This window comes from Schistocerca americana, chromosome 2, assembly GCF_021461395.2.
Source record: "Schistocerca americana isolate TAMUIC-IGC-003095 chromosome 2, iqSchAmer2.1, whole genome shotgun sequence".
Classification (NCBI taxonomy): Eukaryota; Metazoa; Arthropoda; class Insecta; order Orthoptera; family Acrididae; genus Schistocerca; species Schistocerca americana.
Window position 1 is genome coordinate 467,798,527 of NC_060120.1, and position 24,494 is coordinate 467,823,020.

The 24,494-nt window shown below is 39.4% G+C and overlaps 1 protein-coding gene across 2 annotated transcripts in view; it reads right to left on the reverse strand.

Annotated features, from left to right (window-relative positions):
• Window positions 1–24,494, reverse strand: part of LOC124595093 (enoyl-CoA hydratase, mitochondrial-like) — a 61,134-nt gene that overhangs the window by 17,325 nt on the left and 19,315 nt on the right. For both annotated transcript variants that reach the window (XM_047133682.1, XM_047133683.1), the window contains exons 2-6: window positions 20,974–21,174; window positions 15,778–15,902; window positions 12,985–13,189; window positions 5,661–5,780; window positions 5,307–5,374 (exon numbers count right to left, since the gene is read on the reverse strand). In XM_047133682.1, coding sequence (XP_046989638.1) covers window positions 5,307–5,374; window positions 5,661–5,780; window positions 12,985–13,189; window positions 15,778–15,902; window positions 20,974–21,174 — 719 coding nt within the window. The remainder of the gene's footprint in view (window positions 1–5,306; window positions 5,375–5,660; window positions 5,781–12,984; window positions 13,190–15,777; window positions 15,903–20,973; window positions 21,175–24,494) is intronic.

Below are 24,494 nucleotides of genomic sequence, written 5' to 3' on the forward strand. Positions count from 1 at the left end.
TATAGCCCACCCCCTGTACTGCCTTCTGCACAAGGGTGTTCCTTTTGATTGGTCGCCTGCATGCGAGAGAGCGTTCACCTCGTTGAAGGGCCTCCTCACGTCCGCCCCTTGTTTGGCTACTTTTGATCCCCGTAAGCCTTTGGTCCTGGCTACAGACGCTTCGCAGTATGGGGTGGGGGCGGTCCTGGCCCATCGCAACGCAGATGGTTCCGAGCAACCACTGGCGTTAGCGTCTAAAACGCTTAGTCCCGCACAGGCCCATTACTCCCAGGTGGAAAAAGAGGCTTTGGCCATTGTCTACGCTGTTACAAAGTTTCACCCTTTCTTGTATGGCACGAAGTTTCAGTTAATCACTGACCATAAGCCGTTAATATCGTTATTTGGCCCCGCCTCTCAGATTCCGGATAGGGTGGCCCACAGACTACAGCGCTGGGCCTTGTTCCTCTCTAAGTACCATTATGACATTCATTCTACATCTACACATCTACATTGATACTCCGCAAGCCACCCAACGGTGTGTGGCGGAGGGCACTTTACGTGCCACTGTCATTACCTCCCTTTCCTGTTCCAGTCGCGTATGGTTCGCGGGAAAAACGACTGTCTGAAAGCCTCCGTGCGCGCTCTAATCTCTCTAATTTTACATTCGTGATCTCCTCGGGAGGTATAAGTAGGGGGAAGCAATATATTCGATACCTCATCCAGAAGCGCACCCTCTCGAAACCTGGCGAGCAAGCTACACCGCGATGCAGAGCGCCTCTCTTGCAGAGTCTGCCACTTGTGTTTATTAAACATCTCCGTAACGCTATCACGGTTACCAATTAACCCTGTGACGAAACGCGCCGCTCTTCTTTGGATCTTCTCTATCTCCTCCGTCAGACCGATCTGGTACGGATCCCACACTGATGAGCAATACTCAAGTATAGGTCGAACGAGTGTTTTGTAAGCCACCTCCTTTGTTGATGGACTACATTTTCTAAGCACTCTCCCAATGAATCTCAACCTGGTACCCGCCTTACCAACAATTAATTTTATATGATCATTCCACTTCAAATCGTTTCTTCGCATACTCCCAGATATTTTACAGAAGTAACTGCTACCAGTGTTTGTTCCGCTATCATATAATCATACAATAAAGGATCCTTCTTTCTATGTATTCGCAATACATTACATTTGTCTATGTTAAGGGTCAGTTGCCCTACAGGACAGCATGCCAACGCCGACGCTCTTTCCCATCTTCCGGTGGGCCCGGATCCTACGTTCGATCGAGAGGAGATTATGTGTTTTCATTTGGATGTGGCGTCCCGCCAAGCGGTTGATGGCTTCCCGATCACTAGTTCTCTAGTCGCCAGGGAAACGGCAGCTGACCCGGTTCTCCGACAAATAGTTCGCCTCATTCAGCAGGGGTGGTCATCCCGCCCTCCGAGCTGGGCCTCGGACCCTCTTCGTAATTATTTTCTTCTACGGGACCGCCTCTCGGTCTTGGAAGGCGTTCTCCTTCTGGCTACCGATGATACAGCTCCTCGCGTTGTTGTTCCTGCAAGTTTACGACGGGAGGTCCTCACGTTATTACATGTGGGGCACTGGGGTGTTTCCCGTACTAAAACCTTGGCTCGCAGACATGTGTACTGGCCCGGTATTGACAGAGAAATCGAGCACTTGGTGGCCGCCTGTTCCCAGTGTGCGAGCCAACAAGCATCTCCCAGGGCGGCATTCTCTTCATGGCCACCGGCAACCCAAGCATGGGAACGTGTTCACATCGATTTTGCGGGCCCATTTCTCAACGGTTTTTGGCTCATTGTCATTTATGCTTACTCCCGATTCCCATATGTGGTTCGCTGCTCCTCAACCACTTCCGAAGTTGCAATCCAGGCACTAGCAAAAATCTTTTCTGTGGAAGGTCTGCCAATCACCCTGGTCTCGGACAATGGACCGCAGTTTATTTCACAGACCTTCCAGGATTTTTGTAGGCGCTTCGGTATTCGGCACGTTTGCTCTCCCCCCTTCCATCCACAATTGAATGGGGAAGCCGAGCGCATGGTGCGCACATTTAAGACGCAGAAGTATGTGCACGAATTTCCTGCGGAGGAAGCATTGACGTTTTTCTTGACGGCATACCGGACCACACCAATGGGAGACCGCAGCCCCGCAGAGCTCCTCCATGGGCGTCAACCTAGGACTCTGCTGCACCTCCTCCGGCCTGGTCCTCGCCAGTCTTCACAAAACGGAGTACCTGGTTTTCCACTGGGTATGTTGGTCTGGGCCCGTGGGTTTGGTCGCAATCCACGTTGGCTACCAGCGGTGGTCCTGTGCTGAAATGGCCGCCGACTCTATACCTTGCAGGCGGGGGACCGGGTGGTACGTCGTCACCAAAATCAGCTACGTCCACATTCAGGCACCCACCCTCCGCCCTCTCAGACACCGGCTTCCCCATTGCCGGCACCTGTGTTGGTTTCGCAGGGGACGTTACCTCCTCACCCCGCTGTGCCTCTGCCACACTGCGATGGTTCTCAGCCTTGGCAGCCTCCAGTAGCTCCAGCACCAGCATCGCCATCGTTCGAGATGCCCCAGCGAGAGCCGGCCCCCCTAGCGGGCCCGGTTTCTCAGGAGGTTGGTTCACCTGTGGTCGTCCCTTCCCCTTCGTCCCCGCCCCTGGGTCTTGCCCCTCCCGGGGTGGAACAGGATCTGGAGTTCAACAGCTTGTCGCCCGTTCTGTCCCGGCCTCCGGTTGTGGGACATCGGGGGCCTCTTCGTGTGGGTCACTTCCAGCTGTATTCGAAGGTTCCAGCTCGAGGGTTGGCAGATCCCCTCGACTCCGGCCATCCAATGGATGTAGAGGTCATCGCTCCTGCCCGACGCTCCACCTCCCGATGCAGTGGATCACAGTGGCTTCACCCCCCCGAAGGAGGAGGAGTGTAGTAGCCACCAGAAAGATCGCGGGAGGCGCACATTGGCACGGCGCGTCACGGACGGTAGTTGCCGCAAGTAGAGTCCCGTCCATCAGAGGGCACGCGAGAATTCGGACGTGACCACTGCCGTCATAACAACAACAACTCCGGCAGCACGGGCCGTGCCCAGTCAGTTAACATCGGGCATGCCTAGGACACAGTCCCGGTCTACGCTAAGTGCAGTGCGACGTAAACGTGAACAGTGTTACTACACCTGCAGGCTTGTGTAGGCACAATATCTTTGACCTTTGTCTATAAGCTGCTTCTAGTCCAAGCGGCACATCGATGCAACTGCTCATTTGTGAGTTGTGCTGCAATAAGTTAACAAGTATTTGTGTCTCTCGTCATGGATATGGAACTGCATAATACTGCACAACGGTATTACTTTTTGCATTAAGCTGGGTGAAAACGCGACGAAAACTTATGGTAAGCTTCAGACGGCTTTTGGACAGGACATTATGTCAAGAGCTCAAGTTTTTCATTGGCATAAAATGTTTAGTGAAGGCAGAATGAATGTTGAAGATGAAAACCGCAGTGGACGGCCATCAACCTCATGGATGGATGTCAGCTTGGCCAGGGTGCGTGAACTCTCATGATCTGATCGAAGATTATCCATGAAAATGATTGCAGAAAAATTGAACATCAATCAAGAAACAGTTCATCTAATAATAACTGAAGATCTTGGTATGAGAAAGATTTGTGCAAAAATGGTCTCCAAAAATCTCACACCACAACAACGAGAAACACGGAAAAATGTGGCAGCCAATCTGTTAGAGCAAGTGGAAATCAATCCAAAATTGTTGAGCCATGTTATCACTGGTGATGAAAGTTGTTTTTTTCAGTATGATCAAGGGACAAAATGCCAAAGTTCACAATGTTGCTCAAAGGAATCACTCAGACCAAAAAAAGCTCGCATGTCAAAGTCAAAAGTGAAATGCATGCTTGTGTGCTTCTTTGATTCCAAGGGAATTGTTCATAAAGAGCGGGTGTCTCCTGAACAAACAGTTAACCAATATTACTACAAAGAAATTTTAGAAAGACTTCGTAAAAGAATTCACCAGATATTGCTCCGTACGACTCTTTTCTATTTCCAAGAGACGGCGGTCAAGGGACACCATTTTCAAACAACACAAGATGTCCAAAAAGCTGTGACGAGGGTCTTGGATGATATTACAGAACATGAGTTCCAGAAATGTTACAATCAATGGCAGAAGCACTGGAAAAAGTGTGAGCAATCAGAAGGGAACTACTTTGAAGGAGACAACACTAAACTTGACTAAAAAGGTAAGCAACTTTTTTTTCACATCAGTCTCATCACTTTATTGTCGCACCTCATATAAGTGCAGTGCAGAGTTGTCTGAGCCTCTGGTTTAAGTCTTCACTTTGGCACCAATTTACAGGACTGCAACTGGTTCTGGGTATGATGCTGCCTCAGAGGTGCTGCCTCAGAGGTGCTGCCTCAGAGGTGCTACCAAAACTGTACTGAAACTAATACTTGTTGCTGAGGTGACAGTCATTTGAAAAGTTCCTACATTGCCTCCCACAATTATGAGTTCAAAGTGATCAGATGTAGTGCATCAACAGATGCTATTGTCTCAGGGTTTCCAGGGAAGTCCAGAGGCACTAGAGATGTTCAGCTGTTGCCGCCCACTGCAGCAATCCAAAAATTGTTGACTGTGGACTATGCTGGCTGATGATGAACAGGAGTGAATTCATCTTGTTATTGCACAAAATATGCACATTCTCTGTCCGTTTACTACTAGGCAAAACTATACAATAACTGGAAATAATGTACCAATGAATGCAGCCAGAGCCTAATACTAGAAATAAACCACAACTATGACCAAACAAGAAGACTGTTGGTGGCTCTAAGTTACACAACTGAAATTATGGTCTACTGAGAATCAGAACTATCCATGGCATCTGTTAAATTAGGGGCGAGGGCCATACTACTAAATGCTTTCACGAAACAAAAGTGCATGAGGACTGACTTATTAACCACTATTATTCTCCACATGGTCTGAAAAATAAATTCCCTGTCACAGAACATGAAATAGCCTGCTCACATCTTCCAGATTTGATATTCATGAAATGTTCTCTACAGAGAGAGCTATACTAATTCATATACTGAAATTATATGTGAGTGCAACTCAAACTTTCATAAAGTTTCTTTCACCTCATCCCATCTGCTAGATCATTCAAAGAATAGTTGTAGTCAGGACCAAAGTATGTAGCAATTTATAGTGCTAATGATTGATATAATTTGTTGTGTGTAAATTTGTCTTACTTAATAAAGAGCAAGTTTCTCAAGTTTCCTAAAAGCAGATGACCATAATATCTCTCTTAATTAACTGAACTTACTGTTGCAAATGTTGCATGGAATGTCCTCTTTTCAAAGTGAAGGCCTTCCTGAAGAGTTGTTTCAAGAGCTGAAAAATATCAACATTTTTGTTTACTTGTTACTTATCTCCTTCAAAATTATTTTAAAACTCTATCCAGTTTCTGTTTAAATGAGAATGTATGTAAAGATGATAATGATTTTCATCAGTTACTATTTCAATATGATTACAACTGTGCGTAAATAATAGGAAACATTTCTGTATTCTGGTTTTATAAGATCTTCGTATTTCATTTCTCACAATCAAATACTATTTTAATAATGGTCCATTTCGTTTTAGTACATTATTATTACACTTCCCAGAAGTGTGTACTTACCAGTGTTTACTGCTTCTTTGCACAGAGACACAATCAAAGGTGAATGTGAAGAGATCTTCTCAGCTAATTTGATGGCTTCACTCATAAGCTGACTGGCAGGGAACACTTTGCTCACAAGTCCTGTAAAAAGTCTCACATTGTGCATTGTGTCCCTGATTCAGTATTTATGATACAAATTATGTCATCTGTAAAAGAGCAGCTGTGCATGTCTCACTTAGGATAATAAATGCACAAAACTATTGAACATACAAATAATGGAAACTCTAGGTTGGAATGCCAACAATATTAGGAAAACGATAGATTGTTACTCACTTTAAAGATGACCCACTGAGTTGCAGACAGGCACAACAAAAAGACTGTTACACATTATAACTTTTGGCAAAAGCCTTCTTTAGCAGAGAAAACACATCCACATCCACACAAGCAACCACACCTCACATACGTGACCACTACCACTGGCACTTTGATGGGAAATACCGGTGAGAGGTGCTTGTGTTTGTGTTCATGTGTGCGTGAGGGGTGCTTGCTTGTGTGAATGTGTGTTTGTTTTCTCTGCTGAAGAAGGCTTTGCTGAAACTTATAATGTGTATTGGCCTTTTTGTTGTGCCTGTCTGCCACTGAATGTGTCATCTTTCCTAATATTGTTAAACATAAACACAAGCTTAACAGTAATTATTCATATGAAAAACAGAGAAACAATTCTCACTCTATCCTTTACATTGTCAAAATGCAAGACATAGGAAAAATATGAAGGAATGGAACAGCTATTCTCTGTCAAAATCAGCACAGCTCATGCAGTTATTTAATTCATGCAGTGAGAAGGACAAGACCAATCTAAAGTCATTGGACACTTGCCACAACATAATCTGCAGAATTTCTTTAATGAACAAAGAAAGTATCAGCTGAATCACAAATTTCAGGCATATAACTGTGGATGAAACTATTAAGGATCTTATATTTAAGACACATGAATTCTGCATTGCAGTGGAATACCAAGTAAGATATTAAAACATCATGCAGGCTTAATTATTATACTAGTTGGTAAAACAAGCTGTACACCATAGTAATTTTCAGTATGCTGTGAGCTTTTTGTATAAAATTTACTTAAACTTGTATTTTTTGATCATACATTCGATGTATTACAATTGGTACGTGTTGTGTCATTACATATGAGCCTTGACATTTTGATTCTGCTATGACATTTATATAGTGTGCTTTACAATTTAGTTCACATATAGAACATATTACAGGATAATAAATATTTGCTTTTGCAGTGTATTAAGTTCTTGTTTAAAGTTTATGACTAATTCCTTTACATGTAAATTTACATAGGTATTTATTACATATCAAAACTAAATGACAGTTACTTTCATTTTCTTGCTTTGTGTCTATCTTCTTTTTGGATTTACCTTCCAATGATCAGAAAATTCATGTATGGAATAAAATGGATCTTTATGCAATATTTCTCTGACTATGTGCTTGAAGGCTTTAATGTTCATTATTTGGCTGATATTGTTTGAAAGACAAATGAATAGGTCCATCCCCATATATGTTACACATTCCTCATAACAACTTGTCCTATGCTGAGTTGTTTTTAGTTTCCACCAGTTTCTTGTTTCATGTTGGTGCAGTTCCTCATTTTTCTTAAAATGACTAATGTTTTTCTTGGTGTATGCTAGTACTTTATAATGTTTGTTACTGGTAAAACATTTAGCAGTTTGAATTTTGGTCTGCATTTCATCTGACATTTCTCATTGGTCATTATGCCAATAGACCTTTTCTGTATGGTAAGTACCTTCTTTATATTTACTGAGCGTCCCCATGGTTATATTCCATATTACTTAATGGATCAAAGAGTCAAAAGTAAAATATTTTGAGGACTTCAATATTAACAATTTTGGCTAACTCCATTAACATATAGTAGACTGAATTTATTTACTATTTCTGATATGCATGTGCTCTGTCCATGTTAATTTATCATAAAGTCAGAAACCTACAAATTTTTCCATGGTACTAGTTCAGATTTGTTCTCATCGATTTTTATAATTTTGTTTATGAAGTCCATAATTTTTTAACTATCAGTTTATTATTTCTAAACTATTTATTTAGTCTACATAAAAGTCTTTCAGCTTCATTGTGGCTCCTTCTAGATTGATCCCTTAGTTAAAGTGTTGGTGTCCTCTGCAAATAGGCTATATTCCTGTTGGATATCATGAGGTAAGTCATTAGTATACAATATACTAAAAAATCTCTAGAACACTTCCTTGAAGCTTACTGTTAATGATCTTCCCCACATCTGAGTAGTGTTGCCTCTCACCCCATAGAATTTTAGCTTTTATAGAAAAATTTTGTGATCATCTAAATCAAAAACTTTTGATAGGTCACTGAATACATCAATTGTTGATTCTTCCATGTCCCTGTAGTACACAGCCAACAAGTTATTGTGTTGCTGAAGCAATGGATTAACCTGTCTGGAATCTCTGTTGGCTTCTGAATAACATATTTTGTGATGTAAAGAAGTTTCTTGACCCATAACACAGAATATGTTTGAAGATTTTTGACATTACTAGTATAATACTAACAGTTCAGTAGTTTTCTGGTTCTATAGAATTGACTTTTTTGTGTAATGGTGGGAACTTAACAATTTTTAAACTCTCAGGATATAGTCCATCCGTGTGAATTCATTAATTCTGTTGATAATGGTTTAACAATAAATTTAGATGACAGTTGTATTTGAGATATGGTAGATGTTCTGAGTCTTGATGTTTTCTAATTAATCTATTATTCTGCTTACTTCTTCCTCACTTGTTGGAAACAGATATATGGATTTCTTAGTGGACATGAAACATTTATATCATTTGTTCTCGAAATTTGAGATATACTTTGTTAAATATTTGCTTGCATTTACAAACTAACCATTAAATGCTTTGGCTTTGGCTGTTGTTTCTGGGTTTCTCTGTAAAGAATTGCTCCAGCTGATCTCCTTGGGGCTGTTTCTGAACTTATGGTCATTCACATTGTTTTTGGCTTCTTGTCTGAGATGATAATTACCTACCCAATAGCAATTTTCATATATTTTGGGGTTATGGTGTAGATTTTTTTAATTTTTCTTATAGTGCCATAAAAATGTATGCAATTAGTTTTATATTTAGTAATGCTGTGTGTCACTTTAAACCTTTCTCTAGTAATAATGATACCCTATGCAATCCAGTTATTTCATCTTTACATCTACTTTTGATGGGAATAGTTCATCAGTATATTCACAATATCTGGTTATGAAGAAACTAAAACTGTTTATTCAGCCTTTGCCATTTTGGATTTCAGTCCAACCTTTATTAGCCAGATTGTGATAGTAGGTATTTATGTTGTTGACATACAGTTTTTGTATTTAATATAGAGTTTCCTAGGCTTCACATTTTGTTCTACAGGGATTACTTATTCTTCCTGATCAGACAGATAATTTTAGTTGCTGTTGCTATAAAGTTACCTCCTGATTGTTGGTGATAATACAATTTATAACAATACCACTGGCCATAATAATTCTAGTATAGTCATTGGGTATATTGTGCAAATTGTAAGAGATGAGTAGTGAGCAAACATCCTATTTCAGTTTGGATACATTACTATAATCAGTATAATCACCGCAGTATATTATTTTGTAGTTACCTTTGTGACTACTCACCTAATTTAAACAATTTTTTTTCAAAAATTCCTCAGCTCCTGTTACCCTTTCCCAATTCCTGTCCCCTTCAAAGTGTGCTGCTCCCAACTGTCTTTGATATATCATCACATGCCTAGCCTGTCTACCTGCCACCCTTCCCTCCTGCATTCCTAGCCTAGCAAGTACAGTTTCTTTTTGTCTGTCTCTACCGACGACGCAAAACTTCTGCTTTTTGGTAAGACCAAAATTTTATAACTTCAATCATGCCATAAACCAGATCTATATCAATTAACTTGGCAATAAATAGTTTAGCAAAAATTGAAAAATAACAAAACTTAAGTTCACATGATTCCAAGAATATAGTGTTGAACTACGCCTTAAACTCAAGTTAATGCTCAAAATAATGATGAAACCTCATGCACTTATGGGCACCATTATTGCCTCTGAACCCTTTGACATCCTTTCACCTACTGTACATCTTTCTCCACTTTTATCACATTTCCTTCCTTCCTTTATTTCTTTATGTTTAACATTGAGAGGTGGAGGTTCAGTCCACTTTTTAAATTTATATTTGTCTACTCTAGTACAATTGCTCCTCTTTTGGGGGCTAGTAAATACAACTATAAGATAAAAAAGAAAAAAAGAGATTCACCATGAAGGAATAATCCAAATGGGATGAAAATCAGCAGATGTGATGCACATGCACAGACAAATAAATGATTACGGTATCAGAAAGAATGGATAATTTAATCAAGAAAAAGGGCTTCACAAATCGAGCAACTCAATGACATATTGATCCACCCATGGCCTTTACGCAGCATTGATCTATAGAGTTGCTGGGTGTCTTCCTGAGGGATATGGCACCAAATTCTGTCCATTTGGTGTGTTAGATCATAAAAATACTGAGTGGTTGGAGGCACTGCCCATAATGCTCCAAGCATTCTCAACTGCGGAGAGGTCTGGTGACCTCACTGACGAAGGTAGGGTTTGGGAAGCATGAAAACATAAGTAGAAACTCTTGCAATATGCAGATGCATATTATCTTGCTGAAATGTAAGCCCAGGATAGTTTGTCACGAAGACAATAAAATGGAATGTTGAATATTGTTGACATACCACTGTGCTCTATGGGTTCTGCAGATGACAACCAAAGGGATCTTGCTATGAAATGAAATGGCACCTAAAATCATCACTCGTGCTTTTCAGGCCATATGGTGGGCAACCTGTGTTGGTATCCTATCAGGTCCAGGAGGTATCCAAACATGTCTTCTCTGGTCATCAGGGCTCAGTTCGAAGCGGGACTCATCACTGAAGACAATTTTACTCTTGTCAATGAGATTCAAGGCTGAAGATGTATCTGAGATGCTGCACAGCAGTAGAATACCAGTGTGAATGTCAACCACCACATTGCCCATCAGCCAGGAGTGATGACCTGGGGTTACATTTCCTCTCATAGCAGGACCCGATTGGTTGTCATCCACAATACTCTTAAGCATGGCAGTACATCAGTGATATTCTATGCCCTTTTTTGTTGCCTTTCATTGCAAACCATGCTGGGATTACATTTTAGCAAGATAATGATCGCTCCCACACAGTGAGAGCTTCTACTGGTTGTCTTCATGCTTTTCAAATCCTACCTGGGTCAGCAAGTTTGCCATATCTCTCCTCAATTGAGAACTTTTGGAGCATGATAGGCAGTATCCTCCAACTATCTCTGGATTTCAATGATCTAACATGCCAACAGGACAGAATTTGGCACAACATTCCAAGACATCCAACAACTCTATCCATCAATGCCAAGCTGAATAAGTGCTTGCGTAGGGGTCTGAGATGGACCAACATGTTATTGACTTGCTCAATTTGTGAACCTCATCCTCTTGAATTGTTGTTGTTGTGGTCTTTAGTCTTGAGACTGGTTTGATGCAGCTCTCCATGCTACTCTATCCTGTGCAAGCTTCTTCATCTCCCAGTACTTACTGCCACATATATCCTTCTGAATCTGCTTAGTCTATTCATCTCTTGGTCTCCCTCTACGATTTTTATGCTCCATGCTGCCCTCCAATTCTAAATTTGTGATCCCTTGATGCTTCAGAATGTGTCCTACCAACCGGCCCCTTCTTCTTGTCAAGTTGTGCCACAAACTCCTCTTCTCCCCTATTCTATTCAATACACCCTCATTAGTTACGTGATCTACCCATCTAATCTTCAGCGTTCATCTGTAGCACCACATTTCAAAAGCTTCTATTCTCTTCTTTTCCAAACTATTTATCGTCCATGTTTCACTTCCATACGGGGCTACACTCCATACAAATACTTTCAGAAACGACTTCCTGACACTTAAATCTATACTTGATGTTAACAAATTCCTCTTCTTCAGAAACACTTTCCTTGGCATGTTATATCCTCTCTACTTCGACCATAATCAGTTATTTTGCTCTCCAAATAGCAAAACTCCTTTACTACTTTAAGTGTCTCATTTCCTAATCTAATTCCCTCAGCATCAACCGACCTAATTCGACTACATTCCATTATCCTTGTTTTGCTTTTGTTGATGTTCATCTTATATCCTCCTTTCAAGACACTATCCATTCCGTTCAACTGCTCTTCCAAGTCCTTTGCTGTCTCTGCCAGAACTACAATGTCATCGGTGAACCTCAAAGTTTTTATTTCTTCTCCATGGATTTTAATCCCTACTCCAAATTTTTCTTTTGTTTCCTTTACTGATTGCTCAATATACAGATTGAATAACATCAGGGAGAGGCTACAACCCTGTCTCACTCCCTTCCCAACCACTGCTTCCCTTTCCTGCCCCTCGACTCTTATAGCTACCATCTGACTTCTGTACAAATTGTAAATAGCCTTTCACTCCCTGTATTTTACCCCTGCCACCTTTAGAATTTGAAAGAGAGTATTCCAGTCAACATTGTCAAAAGCTTTCTCTAAGTCCACAAATGCTAGAGACATAGGTTTGCCTTTCCTTAATCTTTCTTCTAAGGTAAGGCGTAAGGTCAGTATTGCCTCACGTGTTCCAACATTCTTGAATTAATCATACATTTTTTCTGAAATTATAATCATATATTTTTCTGTACATGTACATCACATCTACATATTTCTGATCCATTCAGATAATTCCTTCATAGTGCATTTTTTTCTTTTCTTTTTTTCTTAGAGTGTAGATACTCTTTTATGAATGCATAAGAGAGGGTAAAGACAACAGAATGGAACCTTCTTGTGATTTTAGTTTCTGTCACATTATTAGTATGATAAGGTACAACCCAAATGCAAATGAACCTTCTGGTGCTAGATATTTTCAAACAGGAATGGCGACACCATTCTCCAGAATGGAGAGGACAGAAATGACTGTAAATGGGAAATAATTTTTGGAGCAACTCAGGATATACCATATCATTTAACAGCATTTGTCATGTGGAAAACTTGATTAGTTAAATTTTTATGCTCATGTAAATCAGTTTATTGTTGTTGACTGATGAAACAGTGCACCAACGTAAAAGTAATAGAAACTCTTAGCTATATTCCTGTTGTTACATAACAATGCTGATGAAACAGCAATACTAAGAAACACATGCAAGAGCACTATTTAGTTTTGTTGCAATAATTATACATCCATTTGTTTCAAATAATAAATTTTTGGTGAGAAATTTACCCATTTTCTCTGCTTCTTCTGCAGAAACTGGAGTTCCAGTTAAGCATATTTCCATAGCTTTTGATTTACCAACGGCTCTTGTTAATCTCTGAGTACCACCAGCTCCAGGTATTGTACCAATTATAATTTCTGGTTGTCCAAAACGAGCTTTATCACCAGCATAAATGATGTCACACATCATTGCCATTTCACATCCTCCACCAAGCTGAAATATTATTTCAATCTGTTTATTTTTTTCTGTGTGTGTCCTATAACTACAGTTGTTAAAGAAACATTTGCAATCATTGTAATCTAAAGAGAAGGATATAAGATGTTTATCAGTTTGTAAAAGATATAGTATGACATTCTTGATGAGATGTCCATTGAGTTTTTCGTGCACTTTTAATGAAACCCACCAGTGAAAATACAATACTGAGGGTGAAATTTTAATAAAATATTGGAGAGCATAACAAAGTGATATAAACTGATCTCTTCAGTAATTTCTTCGTGCAGCCCTGATAAACTCAATATGACTGATAACCATGTCTACTCCCTTTATCACCCAACACCGAGTAGACTAATAATTAAATGAAACTCTATGGTTCTGTAGATGTTTTCAAGTCTCAGACATCTATGATGTATATAAACAGACTTAAGCTACTTATGAAAACTTCTACCAAGGCTGGGATTTGAACTCCTGCTCACTAGGCAGATTTGCTAACCACAATGCCACTCTTGATGAAAGCACATATGCCTTGGTTTCAGGCAAGCTGCACCATTTTGTTCAATGCTGAGGTGCTATTCCAATACAGTTGGAGAGCCTCTGCAATGCTGTTTACATTTAGGAGGAGTACTAAGAGGACTGCAGCATGAATGGGAATTTTGATTGAGGAGGTGAGTGTGCTACGGTAGTCCATGCAGTAGTGCAAAGCCATTGTGCCAGGGTGGCATAGGGATAAGCACATCTGCCTAGTGAACAGGAGACCTGGGTTCAAATCCCAGCCTTGATAAAAATATTCATTCTTCACTTTAGTTTGCATATATGCATTAATAATGTCTAATATATTTAATTTTATTCATGCAAAATTTGAATGGTCAAGTCCTTATATTGCCTCATAAGAAATCTAACATGACATTTATGTATTATGTCATATGCAATTTCTTGTAATAGTGACCTAAGTCATATCAATGATTACTATGCTAAAATTACTTATTCAATGTTGAGAATCCAATCTCCTGGTTATTTACAGATCAACCGTTGTAAATATCTGATTTCATTGTGCGAGCTGATCCATAGGATATCGCATTGGATAACAAAGTGAAGAGTTCTTATCCCAGCACAAAGATGACAATGATAACAATGATATTTTCTTTCTTCTGGGTAAACTTCAGCTCTCCGCCACTATAAAATTCTGTATTTTGGAAAGTTTATTCCCAAAGCAAATTCATTAAAAAAAGGAATGAGAGGCACATTTCAAATGTGATAATATTTTTCTTGAATATGATCCAATAAAAGGCTATCCAAAAAATTGCCAGCACAAACAAAAATTCAAACTGGATGATTGACAGTAGAAGCTGTATAAAATAGCTGACTTCATAGGGATGTCCGAAGGAAGGCAGTATATACACTACATTTTACAAAAAGGACTGACTAAACAGATGCACAGTTTGACATTTGTTGAGTGCTGACCAAAGTCAAATGTGGAAAAAATTGCAGCAAAGTTTGGATCATTTTAAAAAGAATCCAACAGAGTTTTTGAACTATTTTGTGATTGTGGACGTGGTGTAATCCCACTGCACCATGCCACAAATGATATGGCAAGCAAAGCAGCAGGTGGAAGCCAGGGATCCTGCGTCAAAAATAAAGTGAAGTCAATTTCATTTGCCAAAAAGTATGTGATCAGTATTTTTTAGGATGCAGAGGGAATTCTTGTCATTGATCAGCTTGCAAAGCATAAAACAGTAGTTAATGAATAATGCATATGTTTAGTGGCTTAATTGAATGAAAATGTCTAAGAAGAAACCTACACTGAAAAATGGGAGAAAACCAACATTTATTACGATAGTGCACCTGCTAACATAGATCCTTTGGTTGTGGGAAACTGAGGCATTTGAAGTAAATATTATTAGAGCATTTACCCTAGTCTATCGATCTGGCACCTCCCACATCTAAAGAAATTTGCTGGAAAACATTTTGCACCCAGTGAAAAATTTATGGCAGCTGCAGACAAATATTTTACAGATCTTCAAGAATTACTCTTCAGGAGTGAATCTAGTCAATGGAAAGATGGTGGAGGAGTGAATTTACCCAGTAGGGGACTACATTAAAAAAACGCATTTTTTCATCTAAATTTCCAGGCTTGAGTGACTCATAATTTTCACCTCACCATCATAGGAAGGTACTTATTGTTCTCTGTTTCATCTGTCACTGTTGAGCTGCGGGGAACTATTCATTCCATATCCAAATCTGGATTAAAACTAAATTAAGGTGTCAATTGTTTCCAGCATTTTAAGGCAGAACAAGAACAGAACCAAAATTATGAAAAACGTTTGAGTTATGACGTAGTCATTTCTGCTCATCTTTCAAGATCAGAATCAAGTGTAAACATTACTTATACCAACAACATGACAATATATTCCTTACAAATTAGATATATGTGTTAAGGTGTGAAGCATAAACTGCTTTAAAAGAAAGAGACTTTACTAAGTATGACATTATCATCTAAAATTAAAAATGGGGGCTATGATGGTCAGTACACAGCTACTATAAAGACAAACATGGACTTCCAAAACAATGACTCAGAAAAAACTTACCGCATATCCATTTACTGCTGCTATCACAGGTTTGGTACAGTGTGAAATTCTTTTCCACTCCCCAAATAAGCTTCCCCGCATGACAACAGAATATGTTTGGTCCAGCATTTCTTTTATGTCAGCACCTGTTTGAAAGTTCACATAAAATGTTGAGTTGAGAAATAGAAATAATTCTAAAAATATAAAATAACAATTATTTACCTTAACATATATTTCAGACAATGGAAAATCCAGGAAGGCAGTGTGGTTTCAGTTCTCCGAGACTGCAGACGTGTGCAAGTTGCATTTGCATGAGTGTGTGTGTGTGTGTGTGTGTGTGTGTGTGTGTGTGTGTGTGTGTGTGTGTGTGTGTGTGTGTGTACTACTGACAATGGCCTTAATGGACGAAGTTGTAATTGTGTGAATCTTTTTGTTGTGCCTATTGCGACTCAGCAATTCCGCTATATGGTGAGTAGCAACATTCCTTCTTTGGCACTGGTATTGTTAACACATATTTGATCTTTGAAATGGAGTTGTAGGCATCTGGCAATTATCTGTGCTTCTGTATACTACATTAAGTACTATAAGCTACTTTTCAGAAAGAAGATGTGAAAGAAGAGACTTTGTGAGGGACAAATGAATATTAGATGTAGTCTTTACATGTTTGGTTTAGGGCAATAAAAGCAGAAAATACTATAGTAGCATTTTTCATTGGTCTTAGGCAAAGATGTAAGGGTATGAGCACAATAGCACTAGTCATAATGTGTTTTTACTATGATTTAGAGAAATTGTCTGTGATGGCTGTCTCTGTCTTTTAATGTATAATTTTACTTCTTCCTCGTCCCTGGAGGCTCCCTTCCATTTGGGATTTATGAAACATGACATGCAAATGAATGAAGAAGGAAAACTATTTTCCCTCTTTCTTGAATGTGTCAGATCAGCTCATGCTCTTTAGTAGTAATAGGGAATTAACTATAGCTAATAATAATGTGGGGGGTAAGGTGTGGGATGCGTCACCAACAGCCTCTCCCACACAAATGTCAACCTCTCCGGCACGTGGTATCCCCTGCTACGCTAACGAGGCTCTGGCGACAGAGTTTCTCCCGGGATAAGGAGAACCCTCTACTAAGCCAACGACCTTCTAGAGGGCGGATGAGCTGGTAGAGCAAGGGCACCCTCTTGTCCTTGGAGTGAGAAATCACTCCTAAAGACGGAAGAATCACCAAGGGTGGTCAACGGCATAGGATGCTGAAGGCAACGGGAAACCACAGCATTAAAGATCCAATGGATATCCCCAGGAAAACTCATCATGGCAGGGTTCAATGTCAAATTATTCGGAGTTTCAACTCCCCCACTCGGATCTCCGGGGGGGAGAGCCTTGAACAATGCCACAAGTAAATACAAAAATAATGCAACAATAGCAACTTGGAATGTAAGATCATTATACCAACCAGGCAAAGTAAATAATGTTATACAAGAAATGAAACGCCTAAAAATTAACATTTTGGGTGTAAGTGAAACAAGATGGCCTGACTCAGGAGAAATGACCATTGACAACATGAAAGTATATTACTCGGGAAATTCTGATAGCCAGCACAGGAATGGGGTAGGAATAATTTTAGATGAGTATGCTAGTAAATCTGTCAAAAGCATTTTACCAATCTGAGATAGAGTAATCAGTCTACATTTACAAACGAAACAAACAAATATTAATTTAATCCAAATCTATGCTCCAACAGCCGACAAAGACCAAGAAGAAATAGGAAAATTTTATGAAGAATTAACACAAGCAATAGGAACCTCAAAAAGCAGAGACATTATTATCATCATGGGAGATTTTAATGCCAAAATAGGTGAAGGAAGTGAAGGTGATCTTATTGGACCTTTTGGTTTAGGAACAAGAAATGAAAGAGGAGATTTGCTGTCACAATTTTGCCAGGAAAACAATCTGTCTATTACAAACACATTTTTTAAACTCCCTAAACGAAGACTTTATACTTGGAAATCACCAAGAGACTGTAATGAAGAAGTTTGCAGAAATCAAATTGATTTCGTACTTATAAACAAGAGGTACAAAAATTCTATTCATGGTGTGAAAACATATCCAGGAGCTGATATATTTTCTGATCATAACCTTTTAGTAGCAAAGTTCCATGTGAAACTGAAAGCCATACAAAAGAAACAAAAGAAGGACTATATAAATACAACTATTCTAAGAGACCCCTTGACTAAACAAAAGACTTCTGAAGAGATTAATAAGGAATTAGCTAGGATAAAGAATAATCAAACAGAAGACATTGATGGCAAATGGGAACTTATAAAAGACACATTAAATAATGCATGTAAAAACACAATGGCGACCAAACACGACAACATGAAAAAGAAGTGGATGACAGAGAAGATATTACAATTGATGGAACAAAGAAGAATACTTAAAAATAGAGATGAAAGTGAGTATAAAAGATTACATGCAGAAATACGAAAAGAAACACGGCGAGCAAAAGAAGAATGGTACAAGGAACAATGCTCTGAAATTGAGAGTTATGAAACAAGACATGATAGTTTCAACTTACACAAAAAAGTTAAAGATTTAGCTGGACTTAATAAAAAGAAAAGTACAAGTTTATTGTTAGATAAAAATGACAAAATAATTCCTGATGTTAAAGGTAAACTGGACAGGTGGACAGAATATGTCAAAGAACTATTTGAAGATACAAGAAAAGATCAAAAATTTTATGATAACATGATCGGAGAACGAGGACCAAGCATATCGAAAGAAGAAATATTACATGTTATCAACAAATCAAAGACAGGAAAAGCCCCTGGACCGGATAAGATACCAAATGACATCCTGAAACTCATAGGAATAGACCATATAGATATATTTGTACAATTGTTTAATGATATTTATAATTCGGGAATTATTCCTAGGGATTGGTTGACATCTACCTTTGTTACATTACCCAAAAAGGCTAATGCCAAAACTTGTAATGATCACCGTACAATAAGCTTAATGAGTCACACCTTAAAGATATTTCTAAAAGTTATACACCAACGAATATACAAAAAAGTAGAAGAAGGTATAAGTGAAACACAATTCGGTTTTAGAAGTTCCCTCGGTACAAGAGAAGCATTGTTTGCTTTTAACATATTAGCGCAACGATGTATGGAGGTTAACCAGCCACTATATGTGTGCTTCCTGGATTATAATAAAGCATTTGACAAAGTTCGTCATGATCATCTCATAGAATTGTTAGAAAAGAAAACACTTGATAAGAAAGACATCCGCATTATATATAACCTCTACTACAATCAAACCGCAACCGTGAAGGTAGAGAATGAGTTATCGAATGATATAGAAATAAAGAGGGGTGTGAGACAAGGTTGCGTTCTCTCACCCTTATTGTTTAATATGTATTCAGAAGACATAATCCAGGCAGCTCTATTAGATGAAATAGCTGGCATTAAAGTGAATGGGCTAAACATTAACAATGTTAGGTTTGCTGATGACACTGCACTACTAGCTGGAAACCTCAAAGATATACAATTACTTCTTGACAAAGTCGCAGAAAAAAGTGAAGAATTTGGCTTGACTCTTAACGTAAGCAAGACTAAGTTCATGGTGATATCTAAAACACACCAACAAGAAAATCTTACAATCAATAGGGAAAGAGTCGATCAAGTACGTAAATTTAAATATCTCGGAACAATTGTAAATGAGGAGATTGAAAGCTCAGAAGAAATTAAATCGAGAATAGGACAGGCCAGAAGTATCTTTAATAAGATGAAAAATGCATTCTGTTCGAGAGACATTTGTTTAAACACAAAAATGAGGTTGCTAAGATGCTATGTATTCTCAAAATTATTATACGGAATGGAAGCATGGACATTGAAAAAGAAGGACATGAACAGTTTAGAAGCTTTTGAAATGTGGTTATATAGAAGAATACTTAGAATTAGTTGGGTGTCGAGGATTACTAATCAAGATGTCCTAAGAAGAATGGGAAAGGAAAAAGAATTAATTAAAATTATTAAAGTAAGGAAGCTACAATATTTAGGCCATGTTATTAGGGGAGTAAATTACAAAATATTGCAAATAATACTAGAAGGGAAAATTTGTGGGAAGAGAAAGAGGGGTAGAAGACGGACATCCTGGATTGACAATTTAAAAAATTGGTACAACTGTTCAACGTCAGAACTCCTTAGATCAGCCAAATCAAGATCAGAAATTGCCATGATGACAGCCAACCTTCTTAGAGGAGACGGCACATGAAGAAGAATAATAATGTGCATATATGTGAGTGAGAATAGGGGAGGGAGTGGGTGACAAGTAAGAGAATGGGAGATGTGTGGATATGTATGCCCTCTGAGGAACACAAATTCAAAAGAACTACATTATTTCACTCCCTTTTTACATATTCATCAGCTGCTCATTATACAATGAACAGTTGTCTTTACTATTAAACAATGGAAGGGAGTCAAAAGTGAACAAAAAACATCAGTATTTTAACCAAAAAAGCCAAAAATATAAAAACATATAATAAAATGTACCAAAATCAAACAACAAAGGAAAATATAAAATATTAGCAAAATCATAAACCAGGATGGCATATAACAATATTATGAAAAGAATAGTTGCTACTCACCATATAGTGGAAATGCCAAGTTGCAGATAGGCACAACAAACAGACTGTTGGAAAATGAGCTTTTGCCCAACACAGCCTTTGTTGAAAATAGACAACAAACACACACACACACACACTCATGCAAATGCAACTGACACACACATGGCCACAGTCTCTGGCAGCTGAAACTGCAGCAAGAATAGACTAGTCTCTTACTACGACATAAGTATTTTTAGGGAATCTGTTTCGAATGTCATGTAAGATTTTTTTGCCTAGAAGCCAATTTGATACATTTATAATCAATAAATTTATACAAGATTCTAAACTGATATTATGTAATCAGTTCACCAACCTCTTACAGCACAGCAGATATTTGTTAGAGGAGTACCCTAAATTTAAGGATGAATAAAAAGTAGCATCATATTTTCCATTTTGCTGTTTTTGATATGAAATAGGCAAATTACTTTTTGTGATTAGCATTAATGAAGCAAACCTTGTCCATTGTAAATAAGAATAAAATATTTATATTTCATTTATATTCATTAACAACAGAGATAACTATTGTGCTTCAAATTGATTCACAGTTACTAACCTGCAGCAAAGGCTTTTTCATTGCCTGTGATGATAATAGCCCCAATTTTATCATCCTTCTCAAATTCAGCAATAGCTTTATCCATTTCCAGTATTAAATCAGTACATAAAGCATTCAGTGCTTTTGGCCTATTCAGCTGGACTAGACCAACATTTTTCTTTTCACCTAAAGTGTCAGTTAATATGTACTGGTATGATGCACCTGAAACAAATGAGAAGAATGTAAATGTTCCACATTTGATTTCATTGCATATTTCAAGCTGATGTAATCTCTTGTTTAATACAACAGAAAACAACATATTCTTTGAAATGTACATAACATTTTCAAAATCTATGGTAGCCAAAGGAGCTTTGAAATAATTTTCTTCACATGTAAATATGAGAGAGAGAGAGAGAGAGAGAGAGAGAGAGAGAGAGAGAGAGAGAGAGAGAGAGGGGCTACTTTGGTATGTATCATATATACACATAAAAAAAAAATTCACCACACCAGTTCTCAGAACTCCTAAAGATTGACATTGACTGTGGATATTGTATCAAAGACACAGTCCCTTTGACTGTTCAGAGCTATCACTAAACCCACCCAATGATGTAAACAACCATGCATGAGCATCACCTATTAGATGGAGGGGGTCCGACAGGCAATCAGTTCCAGTCATTCCGCCAGGAAGTACGTACACGGGTCACATTGTCTGTAGTTCAACCATGCCTAGACAGTCAGTCCCGCGGTTCAATTGCATCTGCATTGTTACTTTGTGCAGGAAGGGCTATCACCAAGGGAAGTGTCCAGGCATCTTGGAGTGAACCAAAGCAATGTTGTTCGGACATGGAGGAGATACAGAGAGAGAGGAACTGTCAATGGCATGCCTCGCTCAGGCCACCCAAGGGCTATTACTGCAGTGGGTGACTGCCACCTACAGATTATGACTCAAAAGAACTCTGACAGCAACAGCACCATGTTGAATAATGCTTTTCATCCAGCCACAGGATGTCATGTTATGACTCAAACTGCATGCAATAGGCTGCGTGATGTGCAGCTTCACTCCCAATGTCCATGGTGAGGTCCATCTTTGCAACCATGACACCATGCAGCGCAGTACAGATGGGCCCAGCAACATGCCAAATGGTCTGCTCAGGACTGGCATCAAATTCTCTTCAACGATGAGTGTCGCATATGCCTTCAGCCAGACAATTGTCGGAGACGTGTTTGGAGGCAACCTGCTCAGGCTGAACACCTTAGACACACTGTCCAGCGAGTGCAGCAAGATCTACATCTACATCTACATCTACATCCATACCCCGCAAGCCACCTGACGGTGTGTGGCAGAAGGTACCCTGAGTACCTCTATCGGTTCTCCCTTCTATTCCAGTCTCGTATTGTTCGTGGAAAGAAGGATTGTCGGTATGCTTCTGTGTGGGCTCTAATCTCTCTGATTTTATCCTCATGGTCTCTTCGCAAGATATACGTAGGAGGGAGCAATATACTGCTTGACTCTTCGGTGAAGGTATGTTCTCGAAACTTTAACAAAAGCCTGTACCGAGCTACTGAGCATCTCTCCTGCAGAGTCTTCCACTGGAGTTTATCTATCATCTCCGTAATGCTTTCGTGATTACTAAATGATCCTGTAACAAAGCGCACTGCTCTCCATTGGATCTTCTCTCTCTCTTCTATCAACCCCATCTGGTACAGATCCCACACTGCTGAGCAGTACTCAAGCAGTGGGCGAACAAGCGTACTGTAACCTACTTCCTTTGTTTTCGGATTGCATTTCCTTAGGATTCTTCCAATGAATCTCAGTCTGGCGTCTGCTTTACTGACGATCAATTTTATATGATCATTCCATTTTAAATCACTCCTAATGCGTACTTCCAGATAATTTATGGAACTAACTGCTTCCAGTTGCTGACCTGCTATTTTGTAGCTAAATGATAAGGGATCTATCTTTCTATGTATTTGCAGCACATTACACTTGTCTACATTGAGATTCAATTGCCATTCCCTGCACCATGCATCAATTCGCTGCAGATCCTCCTGCATTTCAGTACAATTTTCCATTGTTACAACCTCTCGATACACCACAGCATCATCTGCAAAAAGCCTCAGTGTACTTCTGATGTCATCCACAAGGTCATTTATGTATATTGTGAATAGCAACAGTCCTAAGAACTCCCCTGCGGCACACCTGAAATCACTCTTACTCAGGACTGGCATCAAATTCAAGATCAAGATGGAGGTTCCCTGCTGTTTTTGGGGTGGCATTATGTGGGGCCAACGTACGCCGCTGATGGTTATGGAAGGCGCCATACCGGTTGTATGATACATGAATGCCATCCTCTGACTGATTGTGCAACTGTATCGGCAACATATTGGTGAGGCATTCATCTTCATGGATGACAATTCACACCCCCATCATGCACATCTTGTGAATGACTTCCTTCAGGATAATGAGATTGCTCGACTAGAGTGGCCAGCATGTTCTCCAGACACGAACCATATCTAATATGCATGGAATAGATTGAAAAGTGCTGTTTATGGACAACATGACCCACCGAGCACTCTGAGGGATCTATACTGAATCACCATTGAGGAGTGGACAATCTGGACCAACAGTGCCTCGCTGAACTTGTGGATAGTATGCGTTAGTGAATACAGGAATGCATCAATGCAAGAGGACGTGCTAATGGGTATTAGAGATAGCAGTATGTACAGCAATCTGGGCCATCACCTCTGAAGATCTAGCTGTATGGTGGTACAACATGCAATGTGTGGTTTTCATGAGCAATAAAAAGGGTGGAAATTATGTTAATGTTGATCACTATTCCAATTTTCAGTACAGGTTCTGGAACTCCCGGAACTGAGATGATGCAAAACTTTTTTTATGTGTGTATATGGTTATTTTAATGTGTATTTACAATTCATCTCCAAACCCCTCAGGGTGTGCTACTGCTCGTGTTAAGCTCATGACACTGGATCATTGTGGCTCATCTGTGAAGGGTAGAGATGATGTGTTATCATCAGCAGGTAGCTATGGGTTGGGGTGGGGTGGGTTGTTTGGGGAAGGAGACCAGACAGTGAGGTCACTGGTATTAACAGCTCCACTAATGCACTGCCCTTTCATACTTGGTGTACACAATACTACCACCATCTGTATATATGCATGTCACTATACCATGACTTTTGTCACCTCAGCCTCTTGGCTTTTGTCTTGAGTTCCTCAGCTGAAGTTCGTTTAGCAGTGTTGTGTTGACCTGGCTACTTACATTCTGGGTGGCCAATCCTAAATACAGAAAAAACAGTGTGACATCTGGCTAATATGGCACCACACAATTCCTTGATGATGATCACTTATATTGCATCTTGTAGCTTGGGCAGAGTGTCAGCTATCCATATGACCTGATGGCAACATCAACAGTCATTGCATCCTGTGAGCATAATGGATGCAACCCTCAAGAATGTAGGTATCGGCTGTCAATGTAGAGGACTCAGTGTACATCAATGTAGGTAATATGAGGCCAGCTAAAGAG